Source organism: Antechinus flavipes, chromosome 1, assembly GCF_016432865.1.
Source record: "Antechinus flavipes isolate AdamAnt ecotype Samford, QLD, Australia chromosome 1, AdamAnt_v2, whole genome shotgun sequence".
Lineage (NCBI taxonomy): Eukaryota > Metazoa > Chordata > Mammalia > Dasyuromorphia > Dasyuridae > Antechinus > Antechinus flavipes.
Genome location: NC_067398.1, coordinates 127,874,597 through 127,894,661, shown reverse-complemented (window position 1 = coordinate 127,894,661; position 20,065 = coordinate 127,874,597). Strand labels below are relative to the sequence as shown.

At 36.4% G+C, this 20,065-nt stretch overlaps 1 protein-coding gene and 1 long non-coding RNA gene across 4 annotated transcripts in view; one reads left to right on the top strand and one right to left on the bottom strand.

Annotated features, from left to right (window-relative positions):
• ZNF131 (zinc finger protein 131) overlaps nucleotides 1-17,726 on the bottom strand; it is a 29,169-nt gene extending 11,443 nt beyond the window's left edge. Inside the window, exons 1-6 of one of the 3 annotated variants that reach the window (XM_051990465.1) lie at nucleotides 17,633-17,726; nucleotides 17,287-17,425; nucleotides 16,134-16,235; nucleotides 10,085-10,229; nucleotides 1,148-1,508; nucleotides 823-1,045 (exon numbers count right to left, since the gene is read on the bottom strand). In XM_051990465.1, coding sequence (XP_051846425.1) covers nucleotides 823-1,045; nucleotides 1,148-1,508; nucleotides 10,085-10,229; nucleotides 16,134-16,235; nucleotides 17,287-17,410 — 955 coding nt within the window. In that variant the 5' untranslated portion in view covers nucleotides 17,411-17,425; nucleotides 17,633-17,726. Of the gene's footprint in view, nucleotides 1-822; nucleotides 1,509-10,084; nucleotides 10,230-16,133; nucleotides 16,236-17,286; nucleotides 17,426-17,632 lie in introns of those variants that run through there. The other 2 variants (XM_051990462.1, XM_051990470.1) reach the window with 2 other exon arrangements.
• A 258-nt stretch (nucleotides 17,727-17,984) lies between these two features.
• LOC127557001 (uncharacterized) lies at nucleotides 17,985-19,562 on the top strand. The gene is made up of 2 exons (XR_007952588.1): nucleotides 17,985-18,404; nucleotides 18,871-19,562. It is a non-coding gene; the product is annotated as an uncharacterized LOC127557001 (long non-coding RNA).
• The last annotated feature ends 503 nt before the right edge of the window (nucleotides 19,563-20,065 follow it).

Below are 20,065 nucleotides of genomic sequence, written 5' to 3'. Positions count from 1 at the left end.
TCATGATATAAATACTCTATGTATTTATTAGTTCCACAAGATAGCCATGCAAATCTCCATAATACCAAACCAAGAGCAGTGTCAGAGACAGCGGATCATTGATACTATCTTTAAAGATGAAAGGTAGCAAAATGCTTGAATAGTCTTTGGGAGTTTCTAACCTTATTGTAACACTTTATATCCTTCATCAGGCAAAGACTATTCTATCATGCCAAGTTAAAATTTCCAGGAAAAGTGTTATGCCTCCTATATTCCTACCTCCTAATTAAGACAGAAAAGGGAAATATTTGAATATATTTTGAGGAATCCCCCAAACACATATTTGATATTAAGAGATGGCTGAAATAGACATTATATAAAACATGCAAGGGAATAACTAGATCATTTCACTGCAATTAAGATTTTCTAAAATATTTTGAATATGGCCATTTTTATTTTCTTTTATTGCCATAAGTTCAAATGATTAGTCTTTACTGTTTAGTCTCATTATCCTTTATTCTTCCACCTCAAAAAAAGAAAAATCTAGTATAAAATGATAAAATTAGTCATTGATAACGATTTTGTTTCTAAAAGCCTCCAAATATTTACCAGTAATTTTGTGCAAACAGCTTGGATGGCAACAATAAAAAAATTTTTTGCAATACTAAGGAGAACAGAATGTAGAAAAAAAATTTTTCCCCCAACATAAATCCCACCCCAGCCTCTTTTAAATAGCAACCATTTTGCTAAAAGTTTTAAAGTATGTTTGGGGGAGGGGGGGGGGGGGAATGTTATATAACTGACATAAATAACCTAATTTAAGGAGAAAAGAAGAAAAATTACCTGTATGTTTGCGAAGATGTTCTTTAAAATGCCCAAAATGATCAAACTGTTTGTCACAGTACTGACATACATGAATTTTTTTTCCCGGTCGTTGTTTCTTGCTGGCTCCACCTTCCTCAAGGTGGTAACAGGTGAGGTGCTGTTTCCACGCGCTTTCCCGAAGATACCTTTTATTGCATATGTCACACTTGAAACTCTCAGTGGAGTGTGATTTCATGTGTTCCTTAAAATGGTAAAACAATTTAAATGAACGGTTACATTTTTCACAATGGAACAAGTTGTTCACATGTGACAGCTGAAGTTCCACAATTTCAATACCTTCTACCTGTTTGCTTGTGGGATCAGATGCACAGCCATCTTCTTCTTGAATCTGCCCCTTTCTATCACCCTGACGATACTTGCTGGTAATATCAGCCAACAAAGCCAAAGCAGAATCATCAGAGGAACCAGCACTCTGTATGTATTTTATAGACTGTTCTGCAGAAGCAACTTCTTCTAGAGTTTCTAGGCCTTCTTCTACTTCAATTGTCCCTTCAGCAATCTCCACCTCAATTTCCACAGGCTCTGATTCTGCAGAGGGTAACGATTCAGTGATAACGTTGGAAGTTTCAGCAATTTTCCTCTTTTTTGCTTCATTTTTTCCTGTTGTTGCATTTTCCTCTAGTGGTAAGGAATTTTCTTTATTCCTAAGATGCATGAACAATGAAAGTGTATGGATCATTATCTTATATAACCTCTACTTCTTGCAAAATAAGCTTTCCTATGGGGATATACTGAAACAAGCAATGGTGGAATTCCCAGTAGTAAAAAAAGATCACAACTCTTTTGATTTTTAGAGTCATTCCCTTATTCTACACTAAGAAAGTACAGAGATATACATCATCAACTGTTCTGTGAATAGTATTTATAGAAAGATCTTGATCCAAAAAGCTATATTATATACATTATGTAGTAAACATATATCTTATGCTATATACAAAAGCAAATAGCTGGTGGGATAATAGCCTAAAGTCAAGACCTGAGTTGAAATCCAGCCTCAGTTGCTGACTCTGGATAGATCACTTAACTGCTTTATGACTCAGTTTACTCAACTGTAAACTGGAGATAATAGCACATACCTCACAAGGATCAAATGAAATGACATTTATAAACATAACTTAGCACAGTACCTAGTACAAAATAGATAACTATATAAACATTTATCCCCTTTTCCTATCCTTCCAGTCTGACATAATGTATGGACTGAAAACCTAAGGGATAGTTTCCTGCTTCCCTGTAATATCTATTGCCAAAGAAAAGAATTCTAGAACTTTCCTCTAATTCTGAAATTAGTTTAACATTCATACTGTATATTACAGGCAGAAATATCTATCTTTAAGCCATCTTGTCTATAAATTATTCAAATAGTTTTTTAAGATCATCTCAAATTCTCAAAGTAACTATACAACTTTCACATCTGCTTCAAAGATACACAAAGAATGCCAACTATAATATCAACTATAATATCAATATTTAAAAAAAAAAGGTATCAAAATAGCTAGAAGATAGCAATATTCAATTTCCTATACTCAAAAATATGACAATTACTATTATCTTCATATATGAAAGGCTATTTAATTTTCATGGTCACTTTACTTTGGGCCTAAATTTCATCATCTATAAAATAAGTGTTACACTAAAGTGCCTAAAGTGGTTACTATTTTTAAAGTTCATGAATCCACAGGTGTATACACTACCTTTTACCAAGTAAAATGTTCCACTAAAAGGCTGACATACTAGAAACGAAAAAGACAAATTTAAAATCATTTGACATCCTACAAAAAATATGCACTTCACATTACTCTTATATTACATAGCTATCTTTTTTTTATCAACTTTTTCCATTAAAATACATCACTAAGGTTTAACTGTGCTTATAATGTGGCTATTTCACAAAGCATTTTTACTGAAAGTACATGTAGCTATAATGATAATGAATTAAAAGTTTTGGAAATGAAAAAGTTTGACGATAAAATAGTTGGATGATACACATCAATAACTTCAATGAAAATTACTGTCATTTTATACTGAAAGTTCAATATTTACAAATCAAATTAACATCAGGACTATCTTCTGGGGACAAAAGAACAAGTTAAATTCCTGAGAATGAATATCTGTGAGATTAGTTTCCAGAACAGCATCCCAGAAATAAACAAGAAAGGTATCATACTCCCTGGTTTACTTTCAAAAACAACAGCTACAATATTAAAATCACACTGTAATCACTTTCAAAATTAACATGCTCTATTAATAAAGCTCCAGGTGGGAAGTTTAAGAAGGCATTCAAAACCTAAAATGATCAGAAAACCCAAATTCAACTCAGTGTCACTGTTACTTATTACCTAGGTGGATCTTTTCCAAGACACTATTTTTGAAAACAAAGCTATTTTACCATTGAATATACTTCTAAATTAGCTTAGATAATCATTTTAACAGGTAAACCTTGGGAGAATAACCAGCTATTACTAGGTTAAAAATTAGCTGATCGTATAAACAACTAAAGGGATACTACTTATACTGACATACTCTTATGTGGACTCACATTTGAAAGCCAGAGAAGATTCTGTTAACAAGTATACTTTCCATCTGTAACCACTCCAATAAACACTGAAATTCTTACTGAATCAAATAGTGATCAAAAAACACAACCAGGAACTTAATATAATAAATGACATCTTCTATACTGGCACTACACACACACACACACACACACACACACAAATATATCACTCAGAAGTCTATGGATAATAGGAAAGAGGATTTCACAAGGAAAGCATAATGCCAGAGTATCCTGAGATAGATACACGTAGAATGGAAAGATCTATAGCCAGAGGCAGCAATAGTAGATAACTCTCCTGAAAAAGCCCCATGGTGGTCAGAAAGCCCAGCAAACAGTAAGCTTTGTCTGGGCTGTCCAACAGTGGAACAGCCCAGGCTCAGGGGGTCTGAGGTCCCTAAAGATATAGCATTTTGAACCTCTGAGATATAGGGGCAGCACAACCCAAGGAGATGAAAGTCAGCATAAGAAGCCAGATACTTAAGTGAAAGAAGAAGTAGGCTAATCACTCTACCCAAAAATGCACAGGGAGAAGAAACCTAAGCCTAGCATAAAATTCCTATTTAGGAACTAAAGGTGTAGAGAAGAACAAATCAAAAAAAAAAAAAAAAAAACAATCAATATCAAGATTTTTTGTAAATTCAACTCTATGATTATAAACAGACTCAAAGGAAAAAAGTACTCTCTAGAATTAGTACTTACATATACAATTCTATAAATGACTACCTAGAAGAAATGAAGAATTTTTAAAAATGAAATGAAAGTTCTAGAAAAATTGGAAAATTAAATAGCCTTGAAGAGAAAGTGGTGGTACACTTTACTCAAGAATTAGACTCCCTGAAAGCAAGAATGATCAAACAAAAAATAATGACTTCATAAGACAGCAAAGACAAAAGATGGGGGGGAAAAAAAGATAATATAAAAACAACTGACCTGAAAAATAGCTTACCGATCACTGTGTTCTATGAAAACTATAATAAATAGATATTCAATCTTTTAAGAAATTCTAAATGACAACTATCCAAATCTGTTAGAATGAGAATCAAATGTAGAAAGAATCCACTCAAAACTTATTGACAAATTTCAAGATTATCATTGCTAATATCCAGCATTCCCATCAAAGAAAAAATACAAGTATCCAAAAATAAACTTTTTAAGTATTAAGGAACTAAAGGCAGAATCATATAAGATGATCTAGCTTCTGGAATACATAATACAAAAAGGAATGTAACCCTACCAAGGTAGGTAGAGTAGGGGGAAAAAATGGACCTTTTAATGGAACAGAGGGCTTTCAAGTATTTCTAATAAGACCAGAGCCAAGTATCAACTTTGAATTAAAACATAAACTCCAAAGAAATCTAAAAAGTTTAATTTACTTAAGCAATTTAAAACAGTTGATGATAATGACTAAAATTCTAATGGGAAGAAATAAATGTCCCATTGTATTCCTCTTTTAATGTCTTTAAAGTGTATTAGAGTTAAATAAAGAAAAACACAGAACCTGGGATGCCGATTCTGTTGTGTGGGTTTGAAGAATGGAAGGAGAAAGGCAGATAAAATGAGGAATATACTAGTGTTCAAACGAGAAAGAATTGGGGAGTATGTTGTTCTTGTTTGTCCTTCGTTCTGAAAGATTATGACATCAGGAAGGTGATATCATGACATGTAAATGAATTGTATTTAAGTGAGGGAGGGCTGTGCAAAGTCACCTGCCTCATTTTTCCCTCCAGAGATATCTGGGTCCAGTGGCCTGATATAGATCAAGATGAGAGATGGCCTTCAGTAGGGGATATAATTAACAATATGTAAATAAGGAAGTGGGGGAAGTGGACAGATGAACCTCGCTTCTTTGAAATGGACAACAAATGATGAGAATACACACATAGTGAAGACATTAAACTTAAATAGCTAAATAAAGGATATGCAGAAATTAAAAGAAAAGATAATTTGAGGAGGTAATAATCACAGGCAAAACAAACTCTGATTCTGAAGGAAGGGGAGAGAACAAATGGAATCTTAAAGAAATGGAGTGCTTTTATTTGCCTTTTAAGTGACTGAGAAATAGTTGAACAAATTGTGATATATGAATGCAATAAAATTTTTCCTCACCATTAAAAAAATGAAAAAAAAAAAAAAAAAAAAAAAACCTACTTCAAAATGGACAGCATGAGATGACATAAAATGAAGTGAGGAAAGCCAGGTGAATAGCTGTACAAGGAAAACAACAATATAAAGAAAGACTTTTGAAAGACTGAAGAACTCTGGTCAAAGCGGTGACCAACCATGAGTTTAAAGGCATAGAAGTATATGCTGACTCCTTTCTGAAAGAGAGATAACAGAAGACCAAACGGTACACATTTCAGGACACAGTAGCTTTGTGGATACATTTTACTTAAGTGTACTTTTATGTGACAATGGACGTGTTCACTTTTTTGAGGTTAATAAAATGAAGATTAAGGGTAACAATAATAATGCCAATAAAAATTAGAGATCCATCCACTTGAATGTGATTAAATTCAAGGAGGGTAATGTGTTAAATTTATTGCATACTTATTAAAATCAAGGTTAAGTTGAAAAGTGAACTGGGAAAAAAAAACTTTGTATCAAACTTGTAAACGGTGGTATTCAAGATGTGTAAATAATTTAAAAATACACTAATTTATAAGTGATCAAATATGAACAAGTAAATCTTAAAAGGATAACTGCAAATAAAAAATATATGAAAAAAAATTCTCCAAATTGCTAAGAGACAGGAAAATTAAAAACATTCTGAACTTCATTTAATACTCTGCAAAATAGCAAAAATGACAAAAATGGGAATAGTTAAATGTAAAAAAGGTTCTAGGAACATAAGGACACAGTATATTGTTGATGGATCTGTATTGAAAGCAACATAATATTCTAGAAAGCAATCTTTCATCATGCAAATAAGGTAACTAAAATTTTATGTCCATATTCTTTGATACAAAGATTGCATTAGGTCTGTGAAATATTTTAGTATTTTTTATGATAGCAAAGAAATAAATTGTGATACACAAATGTAATACTACTTTACTATAAGAAATGACAAATACGACAGAAGCACAGAAAGATTTATATAAACTAAAATAAGCAGAGCCAAAAAAATTATACAATTATAACAATGTAAATGGATTAAACAACCACAAAATAATCAAAAGTGCATGTTACAAAAATACAAAGAACAAATATAAGAATGTCTTAAAAGAAGTATCAGAAAACACCCATCCCACCTCTGATAGCATGTTCAGACTTTTTCAATGAATTGATAAGTTTTGCTGAGGGAGTGAGGGGAGGTTTTCTTTTCTTTTTTTTCTTTAAAAGTATGTTACATGGGATGGCTCTCTGTGAGGGGAAGGTAAACTGTGGAAAATTTTTACAATATCAATAAAAAGATTAAAAAAATAATGCTATGGAATGGTATTCAGAGATTCAGAATATCTGTCATGTTTTAGCAGTATATGAAAATGACCCTTTTGGGGAGATGGGGGTATTCAGATTTTTTAAAAAGATAAAAAAAAAAAAAACTGTCCTGGGGCATCTAGTGCATGTATTTCAAAAGACAAGTTAATATTCTAATTTTAAATTTACTCATTTGCTGTGATATTATTTGAGATCAATTTTTCTATGTAATCTCTCTTCTAATGAGCCTCCAAATGAATTTAATATTATTTACAACAAAGATGTCCAACTTGCAACCTTGAGCAGCCCCAACCATATTAAAATATAAATAAAAATGTTTAACAAAATAAAATACAACATGTTAATTTGTAGTTTTTTAAATCAACATACTACCACAGGGATCTATTTCTATTTGAGTCTGCCGCATTAATGATTTAGTGTTCTAAACAGGCTTGTAAATATATATATATTTGTATAGTGCAAGTGTTTATGTGTATATGGGCAGACACACTCCCTACATCCCCCACTTCAGACTTAACTACAACCACTGTACCAATATCCATATTTGCCTAAAGGGATCTTAGCAGAACTCCCAAAACTAATTTCAGCAACTATCCTCAAAGATCACCATTAATACCATCCCAAAAACCATTTTAGGCAACTATAGTGGGCAAGGCATCATTTGATTTTATGATTGGTTAGGGGTCTTAAAAGAGAGTAATTTCCTCACTTCAGGTTTCTAATCTAATAATGGTATGGTTTATAGATCTTTTTCATTTAACTAAATTATAAATAAATTGGGGAGAGTGAGGTAGGCACACTGCTTCAAACAGAATTCCATGGGTGGTTTAAAAATATTACTATTTTGAAATTCAAGTTTATATCTTCAAATTTTGGTTTTTGTGCATTTAGAGAAAAATAGAGCAAACAATCTTCTCTGAATTCTGGAAGACAGACCCGACATTCTTATGTGTGTACTGTATGTAAGTGTAAATGTACACAGACACACACACACACACACTTACACACACACTTCTCTTTATTAGAAAACAAACCTTTTATGGCCTAGCTGTACCAGATCTAAAATTATATTATAAAGCAGCAGTTACCAAAACCATTTGGTATTGGCTAAGAAATAGATTAGTTGATCAGTGGAATAGGTTAGGTTTAAAGGACAAAACAGTAAATAACTTTTTTACTCTAGTGTTTGACAAACCCAAAGACCCCAGCTTTTGGGATAAGAACTCACTGTTTGACAAAAATTGCTGGGAAAATTGGAAACTAGTATGGCAGAAACTAGGCAGTGACCCACACTTAACACCGTACACCAAAATAAGGTCAAAATGGGTTTATGACCTAGGCATAAAGAATGACATAAATAAATTAGAGGAACACAGGATAGTTTATCTCTCAGACCTATAGAAGAGGAAGGAATTTATGACCAAAGAAGAACTAGAGTTCATTATTGATCACAAAATAGAAAATTTTGATTATATCAAATTGAAAAGTTTTTGTACAAACAAAACGAATGCAGACAAGATTAGAAGGGAAGCAATAAACTGGGAAAACATTTTTACAATCAAAGATTCTGATAAAGGCCTCATTTCCAAAATACATTGAGAACTGACTCTAATTTATAAGAAATCAAGCCATTCTCCAATTGATAAATGGTCAAAGGATATGAACAGACAATTCTCAGATGAAGAAATTGAAACTATTTCTAGCCATATGAAAAAGATGCTCCAAGTCATTATTAATCAGAGAAATGCAAATTAAGACAACTCTGAGATACCACGATACACCTCTCAGATTGGCTAGAATGACAGGCAAAGATAATGCAGAATATTGGAGGGGATGTGGGAAAACAGAGACACTAATACATTGTTGGTGGAATTGTGAATACATCCAACCATTCTGGAGAGCAATTTGGATCTTTGCTCAAAAAGTTATCAAATTGTGCATACCCTTTGACCCAGCAGTGTTACTACTAGGCTTATATCCCAAAGACATCTTAAAGAAGGGAAAGGGACCTGTATGTGCAAGAATGTTTGTGGCAACCCTCTTTGTAGTGGCCAGAAACTGGAAACTGAATGGATGCTCATCAATTGGAGAATGGCTGAATAAATTGTGGTATATGAATATTATGGAATATTTTTGTTCAGTCAGAAATGACCAGAAGGTGGATTTCAGAAAGGCCTGGAGAGACTTACATGAACTGATACTGAGTGAAATGAGCAGGACCAGGAGATCATTATATACCTCAACAACAATACTATCTGATGATCAATTCTGATGGATCTGGTCATCTTCAGCAATGCGATGAACCAAATGAGTTCCAATGGAGCAGTAATGAACTAAACCAGCTACACCCAGCGAAAGAACTCTGGAGATGACTAAGAACCATTACATAGAATTCCCAATCCCTATATTTTTGTCCCCCTACATTTTTTATTTCTTTCACAGGCTAATTATACGCTATTTCAGAGTCCGATTCTTTTTGTACAGCAAAATAACGGTTTGGACATGTATACTTATTTTGTATTTAATTTATACTTTAACATATTTAACATGTAATGGTCATCCTGCCATATAGGAGAGGAGGTGGGGAGGAGGGGAAAATTTGGAACAAAAGGTTTGGCAATTGTCAATGCTGTAAAATTACCCATCCATATAACTTGTAAATAAAAAGCTATTAAATAAAAATTTAAAAAAGAAAGAAAACAAACCTTTTAAGTGGGTACTATTCGTTTAGTAACACTAAAGAATTCTTGAAGAACAAAAAAATTCCATTCAGGTCTTCTGAATGACTTTATATACACATGCAAGATAAATCTAAACTCATTCTCCTGACAGAGCTTTAGGCAGGAGCAGATATTGGAAAAGAGAATGGAAAAATGGGTAATATTATGGAAAAGAAAATTAGATTTGGAGCCAGAGGGCCCAGGTTCAAATTCTGGCTCTGACACATAATACCCGAATGAGCATGAGTTAATTACCTCCCCTATCTGGGTTTCAATTCCCACATATGTAAAATGATGGAAATGGAATAAAGACTACTCCAGTTCTAAAATACATAGAATAAATCCAAGTGAATAAATACAAAACTGTCTTGCACAACCAATATTATTCCTCTTAAAACTGTAATTCCAGCACAAAACATACTATGTTTGAATAATATTTAACACCATATACATTTAAAGACATCCTTTAATATACGAATGTACCTTGCTAAAGAAATATAATTACCTAACTTCGAGTGCTTTGATGGCTTCTAACATCTGAAGAAATTCTGCTGCTTTCCATACATCATTTGCTTCTTCTTCACCTTGTATCATTAATTTTGCTGTATATGTGAATTCAATTAAATGACGGAAAGCCATGTTACTTACACCTGTAAGGAAACTTGAATTAACAAGTGCTTTACACCATCTGAGAAGCTGTTATAGTTAAGAAAAACAAAACCCAGTGCTAGAAAATTGTAATTTATTACCTTTAGCTGACGTTTGAAGGTGCTTTCACAGAGCCACAATGCCAAAATTGCTTTTTAAAGAAGTTTCTCTCTTACAGGAAGGACTGATAGATTACAACAAAAAACTACTTTATGAATGACCATGTATGTGTGTATGTATGTACAAATCTGTCTATATATTTGACATTGGTTACCACATTGCAAGCTGAACTAGATGACCTCCTCAAGTCCCTTTTAACTTTCATATTTTTATTTCAATTTGTTTCAACTTATCACAAAACCTTTCTTTACAAATATATCATAAGCATTTCTGTAGTACAATAAATACTGTGGAAAATATAAATCAAAGGAAGGGAACAAAGTGTAGGATGATAATGGATAGATAAGAAAGAATTAAAGTAGTGACAACTTTTAAGGTTAATGACAGAATTTCAACTCAAGACTTTCTCAGAACAGACAGAACATTCTCTGAAAAAGAATTTCTGTGTTATCTTAACTCTTTTTATATTCTGGATGTGGCCTTCAAGAAAATCCTCACAGGAGCTACTGACATTCAATCCCAGTAAAGCAATGATTCCCAATCTTTGATATGAGATCATCAAAAAATTTCTGGGACTTTTTATATGATAAATTTTTCTATCTACGTTCAAGAAAATAAATCAACAAAATTCTACAATGAATTTAGTAATGTTTTGGATTTGTATTCCCATAATAGCATCTACAAACACTTGATACAGTAGTAAATGCAAGACATTTTGTTTAGCCTACAAAAGTACAATTGCTTATTATACCAAGTTATGCTGCATATTTTGTTGAAGCTAAATAAAGATAAAAATTGTGATGCTGTGGTACACATATGAATGTGAAGACCATTGCAATAACTTTTCTACTCTCTCTCTACTCCTCAGTCATCACCTGGCCCAGGATCTGAAACCTGCATTTGGGATCACTGATTTAATGGACTGAAGTTATAGAAGTTATATAAATACTATGAGATGCTCCCAGATGAGCATGCCAGAGGCACCTTGGTTATTCAGAGACTATCAAGGCTCCTACTCTGAACTTTTCTTCCTCTTGTTATTGCCTTTTGGTTATTTTATTACTTACAGAGACACTGAGCTGGAAGGACAACTCTATTTTGCTACTATTTAGCCACGTTTATAAAAGACTCTGCTATGGAATGTAACAAAATTACTCCTCTCCCTATAAACTGACAGGGAATTCCATGAGCAAAACAAATAAAATAAATTGTGGGTTGTGTGCTAACATGATTTCATTTCAATTATGGAATGTTTCCCTACTTTGGAGGTCTGAATATTCTTAGTACAATATCAACTCAATTAGGGTAGGGCTAAATGTTTTAAAAAAAAAAAAAAAAAAAAAAGGACGCAGTGTGGTATTTTCTTCCTAGTGGATGAGTTAAGCAGTTTAAATAGGAATAGCTGGAAGAATAAGCATCCATATTCCACAATTCAGCCCAATTTTCCTCATCTGTAGCTTGGAAGAAAGACATGAAATTCTATGGGAATTTCCAAAAGTAAGCAGTCATGCATTCTTCCCCTCCTTCCTCTTCCTGGCCCTAATTCTCAGAAAAGAAAAAAATCAAGGAATAGGGCCAATAAGAAGAGCATTTATATATTTATTTATTAAAGAAAATTTCCAAAGACTCTTACTAGGAGACCTGCAACCCCACTGAAAGTTAATATGTTCAAATGTGTACTCCTGGAGGCTGGAAGTCGGGGTGGTCACTATTTACATTTAAGCCAGAGGCCAGAATTAGAAATGGTTAGTTGGGTAGAATGCAAGGAATATATATTGACTTGAAGGATTCTACAAATACAATATACAGTAAAAGCTATTAAATACCTGTAATGGGAGAGCACTGTGCTCATTTGGAGAGGAGTCAACACTCCTTTACAAAGCTCAGTATCAGCTAGAGGAGAAGCCACAGATAAAAGTAACCCTAATAACATAACAGCTGTAACCTGAAGTTGAGGATATATCATCCAAACTAAAAGGAACTGTTTCTCTATGGATCATGATGATAACATTTGTATAGTGCTAAATATTAAGCATCGTGCTAAGCACTTTATATAATTATCTCATTTTATCCTCACAATAGCCCTGGGAAGTACATACTACCATTTTCATTTTACAGAGGAGGACACTGAGGCAAATGGAGGTTAAATGACTTGGCTAAAGTCACACAGCTAGAAATGCCTATGGTTGGATCTGAACTCAGGTCTTCCTAATTTCAGACTAGATAATCTACTGGGCCACCTAATTGTCCCACAAACACAGCAGTAATTTGAGTTTCAGCGTAGATCTTCTGAGAAAAGACAGTACCCCAAAGATTAGGAATGGAAAAGGAATAAAACAGTCACTTAAGAAGGTACATAATATTTATGTTTTAAACTTGGTACAAATTGAAGTTTTTACTCACCTAACTTGTACTTTAAAGCACTCTTCAAATTATAATCAATAATTTACATACTTGAAGACCTTTCAAATACATTAAATCCAGTGACATCCTATTTCTTTAAATTTTTTTAGATTTAGAAGGGAGGAATTATCACTAGAAAAGCAATTTGAGAAAGGCTGGGAATTCCAGGAAGAATCAGTTATTTGAAAGATAATGCAATAGTCCCTAGGGGAGGTGGCAGTGGAAGTTACTCAGAGAAGCAACTCAGCTGGGAGAATTTTCTGTTTAAAGCTACCCTGAGACATCAGAAACTGGTAACTAAGCTCAATGGGATTCCACTGGACCCATTTTCTTAGTCCTATTATTGTAGATAAACAGGAGAATCTATAATATATATTAGTTAAGTTGGCAACTACCAATGTCAACTCCAATGCGTAATCAAAGATCTGATCCCAAAACATCTGATTTGGAGTGGTGGACCTGATTTGAATTCTGGAGGGCAACAGAGTGAATCAGAGCACAGAGACCAGGAGTCAAGGATATATGAATTCAAAATTCTATCTCAAATACTCACTAGCTATATGACCTTGGGCATCACCTTTTTTAAAAAACTAGGAAACAAGGTATTCCAGTGTATCATGCCTATAATCCCCACTACTAGGGAGACTTGAGTTTGCTACCAAACTCTTACTTGACAATACCTGAATACAAGTATTTTATTCTACCCTGCAAATAAGTGGCTAAGCTGATTGGGTATCTGGAACTAATATGCAAATCCTCAGGAAAGAGGTTAGAGGAGGAAGGGTAACAGGCTGGTGGGGTAAAATGGCCCAGATCAGAAAGGAAGAAAATCAAAGCCCTATGCCAATCAGTAATAGAAATGAGCCCATGAGTGACTGCTACTCTTTCACAGCCTGCCTGAGTTAGAGAGAGTCAGTTTCAGAAGTAATAAAAGAATAAACAAAGAACTTGACACTTAAGTCCCAAGCTTAAAAATCAGAGCTGACCAAGCTTTGCTAGCAAATTGGCTCAACTTCCCCTCTCCCTTACAATCACTAAAAAATTGTAACTATGAGATTAAACCACCCTTTTTTCTCTTCATGTAAACATCTAATATTGTCTTTAAGGCTACCAGATATCCACAAAAAATATCCTTCACTGGAATCTCCTTGAGACCATGAAAGCTGAAGTAGATTTCACCTTTTTCTGCTTTCAAAGTGTGATCCTCCAAATTCCTTTATGTCTCTGAAATACTTTCAGGGGGTCTCCAAGATTAAAATTATCTTTCTAATAAGAAATTATTTAGATACCCAACATAAGCAAAGCTCTTTGCGATACTCAATTTTTAAGAGTATAAATGAGACCAAAATGTTTAAGAACTGTTGATTTAGATCACTAAGTTTATGTTTGTCTAATCATGGATAGTCATAAAGTTGGCTATAATTTTTACATAATCTTTAATTTAGCAATGTAAAAGGTACCTTTTTAATCTTTAACCTTTCTTTCTTTCCCTTTGCTTCCAAAATTTAGGACTGAGTTAATACTCCTAAATAATCCACCCTTAAAGATGAGGAACATTTAGAATAAAAGACTCCAAATCAAAACAACTAATTTTCTGTTTTTAATCTTATGTTTGAAAATATTTTTAACCCTCCCCCAAAGCAATTTCTAGAATATATTTTCTTCTTTCTCAAATTCTATGTATTTTACAGTGCTGTTTAGACTCCCCTTTTAGATATTCTCTTCCCCCTAAATTTCTGTTTACCTCCTACCTGGCCTGACCACTGCTTAGTTTTGTTTTCCTAAACATAATTCCACCACTTAACTATGGATATGCAGAAAAGCACTTGTCTTTCTTTATATTGTTCCAATGACCTCAACAATTCCCATGGGTAAGATTATTCTCTCCACCCAGATGACTTCCAGACCATGGGCAAAACTCTACTTTCTCTTCTGAGTGCCAGTCCTACCATCGCTGACTGCTCATTGGATAATTCAATGGATCTCACAAGGTTACTATGTTCAAAACAAAACTCAACTTTTACCTCAAAGCCATTTTTTTTCAGAACTATCTCAGTTCTGTTGAGAATTACCCTCAACTCCTTACTCCTCATTCCACATATAGGTAAGCCAGTCTTGCTGATTCTTTCATTCCATCTCTTATACCCTAACCTATCTCTCCATTCAGAATCACCAATGTAGTTCAGGTTCTGGTCATTTCTAACCCAATGATTCTCAATAACCTCTTATTCAGATCTTCTTGCTTCGAATCTTTTCTTTCTCCAATCCACTGCCCAAATATTTCCTAAAATCATTCCTGAAGATGCCACTTCCTGTTCAATAAACTTTGAAATTTAGAATTAAATACAAACTCTTCTGACATTTAAAACTCCTCAAAACCTGCCTCCAACCTACCTCTCCAGTATTATCATACATCATCTCTTTCATTGTCCAGACAAACTTGGACTTGCTGTTTGTTCTTTACCCGTGACAGTTCATCTCCTGTTTTTCTGTGCTTTTATACACATGCCTAGAATGCATTTCTTAGATGCAGGCCTCTTGGAATCCCCATTTCATTCCTCAGGGAGCTCAAGGGCCAATTCCTCTCTAAAACCTTTAGGGATTCCCCTCAAATTATCTTCTAAAGGGAAGATAATTCTTTATATATTTCTAACTTTATAAATAGTTGTGCTTTGACATATGCATATATGTTTGCACATGTATACAATCCCCTTTCACAAAATGTTAGCTCTCTAAGGACACTAATAGTGACTATTTTTTGTCTTTGTACTCCTCCTTTTCCCCTTTCCCTCCAGCACTAAGCGCAATGCATGGCACACTTCAAATGCTTAATAAATGCTTGCTGACTGATTAGGGGGAATAGCAAAGACACTACTACTTTTCTTTCAAGGAAGAATCTGGATATTATCTAATTCCTTTCACCTTGATCTTTCTGTAATCAATTCACCCTTTCTCATGATTAGCACATGGCTAAGAATTCATATTCTTAGAATTCACTTTTCCAATAAGATTACATATGTTTTCTCTGCTAGTAAAAAAAAGCATGCTACTCAACATATAAGGTAACAACTAGCAGCATCACCACAAATGTGAAAAGAAAATTATTCCCAATGATACTTTACAAAACTCATTATATGATCATATTTCGTATCGCTGACTAGTAAGAAATCTCAGTTACACAATTTTCACATCTCATTACTACAAAAATGATGCTCATTGGTTTCAACAAAATTTAGAACATAACCTAACAGTTATTGTTCCTTAAGTATTTGCTATTATATATAATGCAAGTTTCTTCTCACTGATCATTTTTACCAGATACTCCCTTCTTCACTTTATAGTACACATTTAATATAAATACTGAACTGAAAATAAGAATTTACCTTCTATTTCCACCAAAGGTTCCTGAGTAAAGTCTTGAAAGAATTTGTAGAAGAACTGACTACAAGCAGCCAGTACAGCCTTGTGGGCTTTAAAATGGTGACCTAAAAATAACAAAAATATGTAAAACACCATCTATTTTGAAAAATAATTCTGTGAAATAAAAAAAGGACCATTTAGTTATTATCTTTGAATTCAAGTCAGGTCACTATCCTTTTTACTTGGCAAACATTTATACCTGGAATGGAGAACAAACTAAGTCTTTATTTCAAACTAAGAAATTTATAGTCATTGTCTCTTGAGCTGCATAACTGGTATTCATTTAAAATTAAAACACTTCTGAAAGGAAGCATGACAGCCATTTAGTAGCCTCCAACATTTCTGATCAGGCAGCAAAGACCATATCAAATTCAACTGAAATTTATAAACAGAAAGAAAAACTCAACCTTTTAAGTTAAATGTATAGTTTCAAGTTTTGGAAAGAAGCATTACTTAGTTGGGTAACGCTGTGCCTTTGCACCAGGAAATTTAACATTCACACTTAAACTCTGGCAACCAGGAGATATTTTGACAAAGAATGGTCCTGAATGTAACGGGCAATCAAGTTTTACTTGCCATAAGGAGTCTACTTTTTTTAATGTTTACTTTACACATAATGCACAAACTGGCTAAGCTTCCTTATATTCTAATGGACCAACAAAGGGAAAGATGAAGGCCCTATGGAGCCCCAAAATGAGCAATATTTGAATGTTGAGAAGATCAGCTAAACTAAAAGTAATACCATTTTCCAAAAAGGGACTGCTTCTCTAAAACTGAGATACATTTAAAAAGAAAAGCATTTGAGCAATCTTCAAATGCATTCTCTGACAAACCTCCCAGAGGGCTGCAGAAAGTAAAGAATTATAAGTACAAGGTAATTTCGAAATTGTGACAAAAAAACAGTTCACAGCATCAGGCTGACAGAGCTGGTGACCTAGAGTTCCAATTCACATCAATTAAAGTGGGGAGGAAGTAGGTTGAGGAGCTAAGAAGAGGGAAAGATGAGTGATCAAAAAGGACGTTATGGAGGAGGGGGAGATGTTGGGGGGGGGGGGCGGAAAGAGATGGCAAGGAAGAGACTGCCCAGTATTACACCCAGCAGCGGCCAGTACCTACCATCCACTATCAAAGTGATGTCAGTAAACTGGTCCTGCTCCCGCTGCTCATTCAATCGGTCCAGAATCATTTTATGATGTTCAGGAAACTCTTGAATGCATTCCATCGTCTCTTCAGCCTCCATGGCCAGCGAGCTGTTCTGCAAGACAGTGGCACGATAACCTTCACCCACCTCCCGCCCCCGACGACGGTCCCCCACCCATAGACCCCAACCCCCCCCACGACCAGCAAGAAAATCACCCACGGGGCGGGAAGCCACGGTTGCGGGGGAGGTGGGGTGGGAGGCCGAAGGCCCGGGGAGGAGCAGCGGGAGCGGAGGGACCCCGCTCAGAACTCCCAGCCTGACCTAATTGGAGCCCTCCTGGGCGGGCGGGCGGCGGGACGGCCGGGGACCGGGAGGCTCGTGGGTTCCCCACAGAGCAATTCCAGGATGGGAGCGGAGGGCCCCAGGCGAGCCGCTAACGGCCCGCCAAGCCCTATCCGCCAGACCCCGGGGCTCCCGTCGCGCCCGCCGGAGACCCGGTCCGGCCCGCGGCCCACAACGACTCCTGGGTCTCCTCCCCCTCCTCCCCCGCCCCGACCGGGCCGGCGCTTACACTGGGAAGGAGGAGCGGGCCGGACCTGGACGTCACTTACGTCAACGTGCCTACGTAGCACGTCGGACGGCGACGTCCTTGGAGCGCCGGCAGAGACGGGAAGTAGAAAGGCGGGGGGAGGGGGAGGTGAAAGAAACGAAAAATAAGTCACGCCCTCTCTCCTGCCTCCCGGAAGGAGCTGGCGCCGGCCCCCGACCCGGCCTGACAGGGGAAAAGGGGGGGGAGGGGGGAAAGGGCGGAAGGGAGAGGGGAGGGGGGGAGGAAAAGCGGCCTTAGGGATTCAAGCGCGGGCGAGATCCGGGAACCACGTGTTCGGTGCTGGGTGCCTATGGAGGCTGGAGTAAACCCCTTTCCCAAGAGGCGGCCGTCTGAGTCCTCAAGCGAGAGGGAGCCTCCTTCGTTCTGCGTCCCCCGGGAGCTCGCCTGTTTTTTTCCAGCCCCCCAGCTTCTATGGACACGTGGGAGCGACGGACTATCTCGGAGAAGCTTCTGCGCCCCCACCTCCACTCATTCTGCGTCCTTGTAAGCTGCGGCCCCTTCGGGCTCCGCCATCCAAAACACTCACGCCTCCTCTTTAAAGTCGTCGCTCTCCTCCTCCGGCCACCTACTCCGTGGTCGCCCCCCACCACCTCCCCTCCTAAAATGTACCATCTTCCCTCTCATTCTCAACAATTATCTCTTTCCTTTTTTCCCTCCCCTAATTCCGAAGACTGACTTACCCACTTCTACTAAGACTTACCTCACTCTTCCCACAGATAGCCCACCTCATTATTCCCAAGATTTTTTATTTCTTTCCACCAGGGGCTCATCTCTTTCCCCCATACCTGACAAATTCCCTCTCCCAAATTATATGCCCTTCCCTTTCCAACCACCCCCGGCATTTTTCCCCCTCCCACGACTTCTGCTTGTGTCCTTTTTTCCCCCTTGTGCCGCACCTGTTCTCTAATACAATGACTTACACGTGTGTTTCCGACTCACCCTCACCTAGGAGCAGCAGAAGCGCTGAGCGCTCACCACTAGTTCCCTGGTGGTGGCAGAGAGGGCGAGCACGTTCCTGCCACCGGGCGCCCTCCTCCTAGCCCAGGCTGTGAGAGCAGATGATTGCTCGGTGGAGCAGATGCTTCTGTAAGATCCCCCTCCCCTCGGCGGACTGCACGCTGCTTCCACCTAATCCATTTAAGAAACCTGTCTCTAGCCTCTCCCAGAGACCGTAATAACGAGCAAACACGCGGCCCATCCTTTCATTGTTTACAATCCAACTCAACAAATAGTTGTTTGAGTATTTTCTCTGTTCCAAGCTAAGGAAAAGAATAGACCTTTATCCTCAAGAAGTTAATACCTAGTTAGAAGAAACCAGAGACCTGCAATATCAGACAAAATAGTAAGTGATCTAAGAAGTGGAAAGCACAAATAAGACTTTTCTTCCCATTCTCACCCTCCCACCCGAAGAGAACTCACTAGGATGTCTTTTCATTTCTCCTCTAACATTGAAACATGTTAAAACCCTAAAATTTGTCAAAATGTGCCATTTCTAAAATGTTTCAAGTATCTGTTTCACAAAAGCCTGTGCAATGCTCAGCTTGTGGTATTTAATGTTAATTTAAAGTTCTGGTTATTGTATGTGAATCTCTTGATTATAAAGAAAAATTTAATACCAAAGAGTAAATTAGTGCTTACAGACTTTGCATGTTTACAAGAGTTTTTCTAATAGAATGGGAAAATCAGATTATAAATTGCACGTAAAAAATTTCTATTTAAAAATAAGGAAGAAATCCAGCCATAAAGAATGTCACCTTCCCCATCAATTGATCGTAATAAAGTCTGGGCTTCACTTCCCCTTTATCCTTGAGGCTCAGAATCAACATCTCCCAAAGTGCAAATTCTTTCCCCATCTATATTTCCCTGTACTTTCACACCTAATAATCTACTTCTCCACCATCTAGATCATCCTCTGTCTTCCTATGCCATTGTACTGGCTGAACTTCTTGCTTCCCCTTTACTGTAGTTCTCTTCATTTTGTCTTGTACTAAAGAAAACTGATTCTTTCCTGGAAGAAATACTGCATCCATAGCTATTCTATTATTGAGTGGTTCTTTTATACCTTTAGAAGCATAGAACCAGCAAGAGGAATAGGGATATTCTTCATTCCTCATTCCTCATTCTCCCTTCTACACTGTCTCTTT